The sequence below is a fragment of the Mesoplodon mirus genome (assembly GCF_964341445.2).
Source record: "Mesoplodon mirus genome assembly, chromosome: 3".
NCBI lineage: Eukaryota > Metazoa > Chordata > Mammalia > Artiodactyla > Ziphiidae > Mesoplodon > Mesoplodon mirus.
The window spans coordinates 181657747-181667605 of record NC_138978.1 but is presented as its reverse complement, the minus strand read 5'-3'; the positions used below and the strand labels follow the sequence as shown (position 1 = coordinate 181667605).

General features: G+C 41.1%; 1 protein-coding gene across 1 annotated transcript in view; it reads left to right on the top strand.

Moving 5' to 3' along the window:
- Nucleotides 1-3099: 3099 nt before the first annotated feature.
- Nucleotides 3100-9859, top strand: part of IARS2 (isoleucyl-tRNA synthetase 2, mitochondrial) — a 79102-nt gene continuing 72342 nt past the window's right edge. Inside the window, exons 1-2 of the mRNA XM_082612081.1 lie at nucleotides 3100-3451; nucleotides 4783-4905. Coding sequence (XP_082468207.1) covers nucleotides 3191-3451; nucleotides 4783-4905 — 384 coding nt within the window. The 5' untranslated portion in view covers nucleotides 3100-3190. The remainder of the gene's footprint in view (nucleotides 3452-4782; nucleotides 4906-9859) is intronic.

Sequence of the window (9859 nt, the reverse complement as noted above, 5' to 3'; positions counted from 1 at the left end):
AATATAATAACATAAAATAAGATGACAGAGTTAATAGCAAACATATCAGTTATAACAACAAATGTAAATTGTTTAAACTCATCCATTTAAAGACAAAATTCTCTGATTAATTAGAAAGCCAAACCCACTGTTTCATCAGAGTAGAATTCAGGATAAGAAAAATTATCAAAGGGAACAGTCGTTTCTTTTGTTAAAGGTATCCTTTATATTAATAAAACTACTTTATTTTTAAACATTTTAAAATTAAATAAATAACCCATCACTACATTCTTGTTGCTAAAAAAGAAAAACAATTGGAAACCCCCACAACAATCTGTCCAGGCCTTTTCTTTTTTCTTATTTTCCTAGTTTCATATGCTTTATTTTATTTTCACTTTTATTCATTTTTTTTTTTTTTTTTTTTTTGCAGTACGCGGGCCTCTCACTGTTGTGGTCTCTCCCGTTGCGGAGCACAGGCTCCAGACGCGCAGGCTCAGCGGCCATGGCTTACGGGCCCAGCTGCTCCGCGGCATGTGGGATCTTCTCGGACCGGGGCACGAACCTGTGTCCTCTGCATCGGCAGGCGGACTCTCAACCACTGCGCCACCAGGGAAGCCCTATTTTCACTTTTTAAAAGAATAAATTTATTTATTTTTATCTTTGGCTGCATTGGGTCTTCGTTGCTGTGCACAGGCTTTCTCTAGTTGTGCAGAGCGGGCTTCTCGTTGTGGTGGCTTTTCTCATTGCCGAGCACGGGCTCTAGGCATGCGGGCTTCAGTAGTTGTGGCATGTGAGCTCAGTAGTTGTGGCACGCAGGCTCAGTAGTTGTGGTGTACGGGCTTAGTTGCTTTGCCGCATGTGGGATCTTCCCGGACCAGGGCTCGAACCCATGTCCCCTGCATTGGCAGGTGGATTCTCAACCACTGCGCCACCAGGGAAGCCCCATTTTTTTTATTGGGTAAAAGATTCATTAAATTCTATAGTGCTTTACAATTTTCAAAAATTTTGCACATGATTTCATATAATCCCATAATAACCTTTATCCCCTACTCCTATATTGCCCCTTCCCCTTCCGCTCTCTCTGCTGGTAAGCACTAGTTTGCTGTCTATATGTGTCTGCTTCTTTTCTGTTTTATTCACTAGTTCATTGTATATTTTAGATTCCACATATAAGTGATATCATAACAGTATTTGTCTTTCTCTCTCTGACTTATTTCACTTAGCATAATGGCCTCCAAGTCCATTCATGTTGCTGCAAACGCAAAATTTCATTATTTTTTATGGCCGAGAAGTATTCCGTTGTATATAGACATAACACATCTAATCTATTCATCTGTTGATGGACAGTTACGTTGCGTACATACCTTGACAATTTTGTAAATAATGCAGCTATGAACATTGGGGCACATGTATCTTTTCCAGTTAGTGTTTTTGTTTTTTTCGGATACATACCCAGCAGTGGAATTGCTGGATCATATGGCTGTTGTTTTTAATTTTTGAGAAACCTCCATATTGTTTTCCACAGTGGCTGCACCAATTTACATTCCCATCAACAGTGTAGGAGGGTCCAGACCTTTTCTTAGAGTTTCTGTCCCCAGATTGGAATTTTGCTTTATCTTTCCTGATAATGCAGAGCCATACTGCACCATCTGGTTTTGTAGGTTAGACAATTAGGAAAACTCTAAGAGCAGAATACTTGCAAATTTTTTACAATGTTTTCCCCACTACTTTACAATTGTTTTAGCTTCATCTAATTCAACAGCAGTTTGTTCTTGTTTTTTAGAGACATGCCTTTACTAGATTCTTAAGAACATCAGCTCAGTTTTCATTAAAGAAAAAAAAATTGGTTTGGGAATTCCCTGGTGGCCCAGTGGTTAGGATTATTTTTCTTCCAATGCAGGGGGCATGGGCTAGATCCCTGGTCAGGGAATTAAGATCCTGTATGTGGCAGGGTCCAAAATTTAAAAAAAAAAAAAATTGGTTTCGGGGAGAGGGTGGTTAGTGAACAATTTTCACTTGTGTGCTCTTCTGTAACTCCCAAAGTTTTGTAATTAGAAAGAAACAATAATTTCTATTAAAAAAAAAAAAAAACCTCACCAGAGAGCGTTATCAACAAACGGCTGCCATTACATGGAGTTCTAGTTTGAGAAGACTTTTACTTACACAATCTCATTTGATTTTCATAATAACTGAGTTAAGTCAGACCATTTATTTTATTATGTTACAAATAAGTATAACAAAATTTACCATCTTAACCATCCTTTTTTTTTTTTTTTTTTTTTTTTGCGGTACGCGGGCCTTTCACCGCCGTGGCCCCTCCCGTTGCGGAGCACAGGCTCCAGACGCGCAGGCCCAGCGGCCATGGCCCACGGGCCCAGCCGCTCCATGGCATGTGGGATCCTCCCGGACCGGGGCACGAACCCGTGTCCCCTGCATCGGCAGGCGGACTCTCAACCACTGCACCACCAGGGAAGCCCCCATCCATTGGTTTTTATAATTAAATTGTATAATTACACAGCGAGTACAACTGGCATGAATAAGTTCAAGGATAAACACAACTGACTGTGAGCCCAACAGGTGGCAAGAGAAGTGTGTGGGAGTCCTAGAGAGTAGCCTTCTGCTCTGATAGCTCAGTGTACGCTCAATGCAGGTTTTAGGAGTAAACAGAGAGCACTGTTGCATTCAACAACATGTTATGTGGAGGTAGGTTGTGCTCGCTAAAGCGGTGCTTCCCAGTAAGGTAGCCACTAGCCCCATGTAGTTGTTGAGCACTTGGCAAGCTGCTAGTCCAAATGGAGATGTGCTGTATGTGTAAAATACATAGCACATTTCGAAGACTTAGCATGAAGAGAAAGAATGTGAAATATCATACTTATAATTTTTGTTAATTACCTGTTGAAGTGATAGTATCTGGGTTATACTGGATTAAAGAAAATATACTTTCTAAAAAGGCAGGCCGCTGTGATAGAAACATGAGCCGCTCGCGCCTGCCCCATCTCCTCCAGCCTCTGGGAATCAGCCCCGATCCGGGACGGTTGCCGCGGGCACCCGGACGTGACCCCGCCCCCTTCGCTTCCCCGCCCCTTCCCCGCCCCGCGCTTGCGCACTCCCGCAAGGCTCTCGCAGGTGCTCCGGCGTCCGTCTTCCCCAGAGCCCGGCCGGAACCTAGGCCGCGGCGCCTCTCTGGAGCCTGGGGTTGGCCTAGCTCGCCATGCATTGGGGGCTGCGCCCTCCCGGGCCGGGGGCAGCGGCCCTGGCCCGGAATTTGTGGGTGCCGCCCCGCTTTCCTCGTCGGCCTGGCTGGCGAGGGGCGACGAGGAGGCTTTTGGTGCGGTCAGTCACCGGGGCCAGTAACCAGCTGCAGAATTCGAGTAATGGCAGCTATCGGGACACGGTGTTGCTGCCGCAGACCAGCTTCCCCATGAAGCTGCTGGGCCGCCAGCAGCCCGACACGGAGCTGGAGGTCCAACAGGTACGGGCCAGCCTGTGCGCGGCGCGGGCCGGGAGGGGGGCCTCGGGAGGGGGGACACGGGCCCTTCCCGGAGCCACGCCTGGGCCACTTACACCCCGGGCGGGGCGGGACCCGGCCGCAGGCTCCAGGCCCTTTTGGGCCGGTGGTATTGCGACCAGGTCAGTGGAAGTCATGCGCTTCCCACAGGTTGTATTGGGTGAAAACAGAAGTGCAGAAACCTCTAGGCAAGTCCCATAGAGGTGGCAGATTCCAGAGCGGAATGCTAAGGGGGAACCAGCGATGCTCAGCACGGTTGGAATAGAAGTCCCAGTTTTAGCTTAGACAGAACCAGTCGAATTTGGACGCTTTTCCAGTGGCTTTTAAAAAGTAAATTAACATGTAAACATATAAATAAAAATTCGCTTATGAGAAGTTGAAGCTCACTCTTGGTATCAGTAGGTCCCTAGTTGGAATTATGGCTTGTTTGAAGGGTCAGGTAGCTGTGGTTACTTCCTCAGAGTCCGCTTCCTAAACTGTGCCCCTGTCTCCTGTATTAGATTGAATTTTCTAAGGGCAGAGATTCACTTGTTAGTTTGTGTAATTATAGAGTCTTTAAAATCCCTGATATTTTGGATATATTGTCTAAGTAAATATGCTTAGCTTAAGTATTCTTATGACAACTCTCAGAGTTCTAGACTCACAAACCTGTTTTGGCCGTCTAATTTTTTAAAGTGTTTTATCCAGTACCTTCTGTATTTCTGGAACTATGACAGTTGTAGATATTTTCTCATATAGTCTTCACACCAGCTCGGTGAGTTGGATATTATTAACATTTTTTTCAAATGAGGGAATAGGCCTACAAAGGCAAAGTGACTTGGTCAAGGTCACACAGCAAGTGAGGGAAGGAGAGTGGGATTACAATCAGTGTTATTCCAAATTAAGAGAGTAGCAAGTGTTGAGGCCAAAGGATAGCAGGAATAAGATGTGAGTACGTGTGTGTGTGAGTGTGAGTGTGAGTGTGAGTGATGGGGGATCTACAGATCCTTCAGCATGGAGCGGAGGGTGGGGAGTGCTGAGAGACTGCCCAAGAACTTAGTGGTACTAAACCTTTGTAGGGTCCTGTATACGTTTATAAAGCACTTAGACTTTAAACTGAAGTCTACGGAGAAGCTATTCAAAAGTATTAAAAGATGAATACTCAGATGTGCATTTTAGAAACCTCACCATTTGTGTTTTAGAGTTGAATACGTTAGAATGGGATAGGAAATAAGCAAGTGTTGGTTGTTATTTATGGTAAGATTCAGGAGTATGTATTTACATGATGTTCAGACATTATTGTTATTTTAAAACAGAAATGTGGATTTTTGGACCTTTATTCATGGCAAAGAGAAAGAAAAGTGAAGACAGAGTTTTGTCTTCACGATGGACCTCCTTATGCAAATGGTGACCCTCATGTTGGACATGCTTTAAATAAGGTAATTATAATTTAGGTTACAAAACTTGAGGGAACACCTTTATTTAAATACACTTTGCAAAAGAGTATATTCTAGTTTTATGACAGTTATGTAAATTTGCATTGGCATACTTAAACTAAAATGTCTTAGTAGAAAGTAGCAATAAACAGTTTCAGTACTGTGTGAAAAATAACATCACTCGTATTTGCTTTGAACTTATTTTATGTTAGTAAGTATCATTTTATTCAGTAAATCATTAGTGAGCGTCTGTTATGTGCCAGGTATTGTCTAGACTCTGGGAATAGCAGTGAACAAAATAAGGATAAGTCTTGGCTTTATGGAGCTTGTGCTCTAAACAGGAAGGCATAATAAGATAAATAAGTAAAATATTTAATATGTTAGATAGTTGCTATAGACTGAATATTTGTCTGTGTGTCGTCCTGGCTCCCGCCCCCTGCAAATCATACGTTGAAACCTAATCCCTAATGTGGTAGTATTTGGAGGTGGGGCCTTTGAGAGGTGAATAGGTCATTCTTGGCTGCTATGTGTACAATAGACTGTAGAGGTAGAGGGAGCTTGGAAATAGGGAGACTAAGAAGGGGACTACTGCATAATTCAGGAGAGAGATGATGGCCATTTTGACCAGGGTTGAAGCCATGAAAGTGGTGTGAGAAATAGATTCTGGGTGTAGGTTTTAGGTAGAGCTGACAGGATTTGCTGATGGATTAGATGTGTGGGGTGAGAAAAAGAGAAGAGCCAAGGATGCCTCCAAGAAGCATCTCGAGCACTTAGAAAGTCAGAAGAGCTCTTACCTGAGATGGAGAAGACTGGGAAGATCAGTTTGGGGGAAGAAGTCAGGATACTGTTCAGACCTGGGCATGTTTCCTTTGAGACAAGGTGAGACATGCAGGTGGAGATACTAAATAGGCAGTTGGAGGCGAGAGGTCCATACTGGATATGTAAATTGATAGGTCATCACCATAGACAGTTCAGGGCTGCATTTTGTTTTGTTTTTGAGGGGTGGCTGCTAGGTGCATTTTAAATAGTAAATGAATTGAGTGAGAAATTTAGGTTCTTCTCTAAGAGAACTCACTTGACTTCCCTGAGTGTCATGTAGGCTTTCTCTGCTTTCTACCATGAAGAGTAAGAATGATTATAGTTTGCTTCATGGTTATGCTGAGGTAATAGTAGTTAAGTGGTCTGCTTTCCAGGAAACAGTTGTTTTTATTACAGGCTATTTATCAGCTGACCTTTCTTTACTGATTCTTATTTCTCACCTACATTAGGTTAAATTATTTTATATTAGTACTCTCCTTGAGTTTTTAAATTCACTTGGCATTCCCCCCCACCCCCTACAGAGCCCCAAGAGACTTTTTTGCCAAGTAGAGCAGTAGTTACACATGCATGCCTTTTGCAAAGCAAAGGTTTTGTTGCTTGACATCAGTGTTCCTTTTGAGTCTAGAAGAGTATCTAAATCTTAATTTCTAGCATCCAGTCAGAATTTTTTTTCCCTTTTATTCAACTTACTCAGGTACTTGGATGAGGCTTGTAAGACTCCTTGAAATGCACCCCCCCTTTTTTTTTTTGCAGTACGCGAGCCTCTCACTGTTGTGGCCTCTCCCGTTGTGGAGCACAGGCTCTGGACGCACAGGCTCAGCGGCCATGGCTCACGGGCCCAGCCGCTCCGCGGCATGTGGGATCTTCCCGGACCGGGACATGAACCCGTGTCCCCTGCATCGGCAGGCGGACTCTCAACCACTGCGCCACCAGGGAAGCTGAAAATGCCCCCATTTGTAGACAAAATAGCGTGTAATTTTTTCCTCCTGTTCTTGCATTATGGGTATTATCCAATATTTACAATGGATATGTTTGAGCACTTTCATAAATTAAACCTTGTTTTTCTATTTAAAATAAGAGGCATGGGAATTCCCTGGGGGTCCAGTGGTTAGGACTCGGGGCTCTCACTGCTGGGGTCCTGAGTTCAGTCCCTGGTAGAGGACCTAAGATCCTGCAAGCCGCATCGCAAGGCCAGAAATAAATAAATAGAATAGCACAGAATAAAATAAAGAAAATTTAAAAAATAAATAAATAAAATTAAAAAATAAGATAAAATAAAATAAAATAGACAGGTATGTGATTGATCCATTTAAGGTATTATGATACCCCAGTCTTGGGTGGTATTTTTAAAACTAGGATAAGTATGGTATATCTTCCCATAATATCAATTTTATTTGTAGTTTGGGTGAAAAAAGGTATTTAACCAGTCATTCAAAACCATTTTATGTTAAGACACATATTAATCTGCTTGGGCTGCTATAACAAAATACCTTAGACTGAGTGGCTTAACAAACATACATTTATTTCTTACAGTTCTGGAGGCTGGGAAGTCCAAGATTAAGGTGCCAGCTGATCTTGGCTCTCTTCCTTGCTTACAGAAAGCTACCTTCTCACTGTGTCCTCACATGGGGGTAGGGGCTGGTGGAGGGAAGAGGGGGAGAGGGGAAGAACGCTCTTCTTATAAGGGCACTGTTTCTGTCATTAGAGCCCCACTCTTATGACATCATCTAACCCTAATTACCCCCAAAATTTCATTTCCCAATACATTGAGGGTTATGGCTCTAACATGAAAGGAGGGGTTTTGGGGACACACAGACATTCAGACCGTAACACATGATATGAAATGGAATACAAAATTCCTTTGAATTTGAAAGGAATGGAAGGGATTTTCAAGTTTAAGCTTGCTCTAAGCCCCATTTCTTCTTTCTTCCTTCTCCCACAGGCTGCTAGCCCAGCTGAGTGGCTGTTGATATCAAATTGTATGTTATAGGCCTGCCTGTGTTGAAATAGAGAGCTTCAACCAGAATGTAAATCAACTTGGTTACTAAGCACACAGTTTAGTGACTATTTTTGTAGCAAGACTTTCTTGATGAAGGAAGCAGTGAGTTGACTTACATTTTGATGTAAAGCTCTTTCTCTTGAAATAGACTGGCACCTTTGCATAGTACTGGACAAATATATAATTTCATTGTTCTCAAAAAATTTTTTTCCAGAATAACCTGTGGTAACATGCACCAATCTTAAATTATTCAGTTTGATGAGTTATGACAGCTGTATATATCTGTTAACCTCCCAGTGCAAGATATAGAAGATACATATATGTGTATATATATACACACATTTACTGAAGTATAATTGATTTACAATATTAATTAGTTTTAGGTGTACAACATAGTGATTCAATATTTTTATACAGTACAAAATGATCACCACAGTAGGTCTGGTTACTGTCACAATACAATTTATTACAATATTACTATATTCCCTATACAGTACATTACATCCCTGTGACTTATTTATTTTATAAGTGTAAATTGGACTTCTGAATCCCTTTCACCTTTCCTTTCACCTTTTTGAACATTGCCCTACCCCCTTTCCTTCTGGCAACCACCAGTTTGTTCTCTGTATCTATGAGTCTGTTTTTCTTTTTTTATATTTGTTTGTTTTGTTTGATTCCACATAAAAGTGAAATCATACGATATTTGTCTTCCTCTGTCTAACTTATTTCACTTATTTCTAGGTCCATTCATGTTTTCCCAAGTGGCAAGATTTTATTGTTTTTTTATGGCTGAGTAATATTCCATTTTTATATATGCCACATACCCTTTATCTATGCATCTATTGATAGACACTTAGGTTGCTTCCATATCTTAGGTTGCTATTGTAAGTAATGCTGCTATGAACATGGAAATGCGTGTATCTTTTCAAATTAGTGTCTTTGTCTTCTTCAGATAAATACCCAGAAGTGGAATTGCTAAATAGTATGGTATTGATAGTTCTGATTTTAATTTTTGAGGAATTTTCATACTGTCTTCCATAATGGTTGTATCAATTTACATTCCTACCAATAGTGGACAAGGGTTCCCTTTTCTCTGTGTCCTTGTTATTTGTTGTCTCTTTGGTAATAGGCATTCTTACAGATGTGAGGTGATATCTGAGTGTGCTTTTGACTTGCATTTCCTTGATGATTAGTGATATTGAGTATCTTTTCATGTGCCTGTTGGCCATCTGTATATCTTCTTTGGAAAAACGTCTGTTCAGGTCCTCTGCCCATTTTTTAATTGAGTTTTGTGTGTGTGTGTGTGTGTGTGTGTGTGTGTGTGTGTGTGTGTGTTTTCTTTTCTTTCTTTTTTTGCTGTTGAGTTGTATGAGTTCTTTATAGATTTTGTATATTAACTCTTTATTGGACATATCATTTGAAAATCTTCTCCCATTCCCTAGATTGCCTTTTAGTTTTCTAGATTGTTCCCTTCACTGTGCAAAACGCTTTTTAGTTTGAAGTAGTCCCATTTATTTTTGCTTTTGTTGCCCTTGCCTGAGGAGACAGATCCAAAAACATATTGCTAAGACCCATGTCAGAGAGCTTACTGCCTTTGTTTTTGTCTAGGAGTTTTAAGGTTTCAGGTCTTAAATTCAAGTCTTTAATCCATTTTGAGTTTATCTCTGTATATCGTATATGAAAGTGGTCTAGTTTCATTCTTTTCCATGTAGCTATGCAGTTTTCCCAACATCATTTATTGAAGAGACTGTCTTTTTCCCATTGTACATTTTCGCCTCCTGTGTCATAGATTCATTGGCCATATAAATGTGGGGTTTATTTCTGGGCTCTCTATTCTGTTACATTGATCAATGTGTCTGTTTTTTGTTCCAGTATCATACTGTTTTGGTGACTGTGGCTTTGTAGTGTAGTTTGAAATCAGTGCATGGTACCTCCAGCTTTGTTCTTCCTTAACAAGATTGTTTTGGCTGTTCAGGGTCTTTTGTGTTTCCATATACGTTTCAGAATTATTTGTTCTAGTTCTGTGAAAAATGTTGTTGGTATCTTGATAGGGATTGCATTGAATCTGTAGATTGTCTTGGGTAGTATGGTCATTTTAACAATAGTCTTCCAATCAATGAGCAGAATATATCTTTCCAT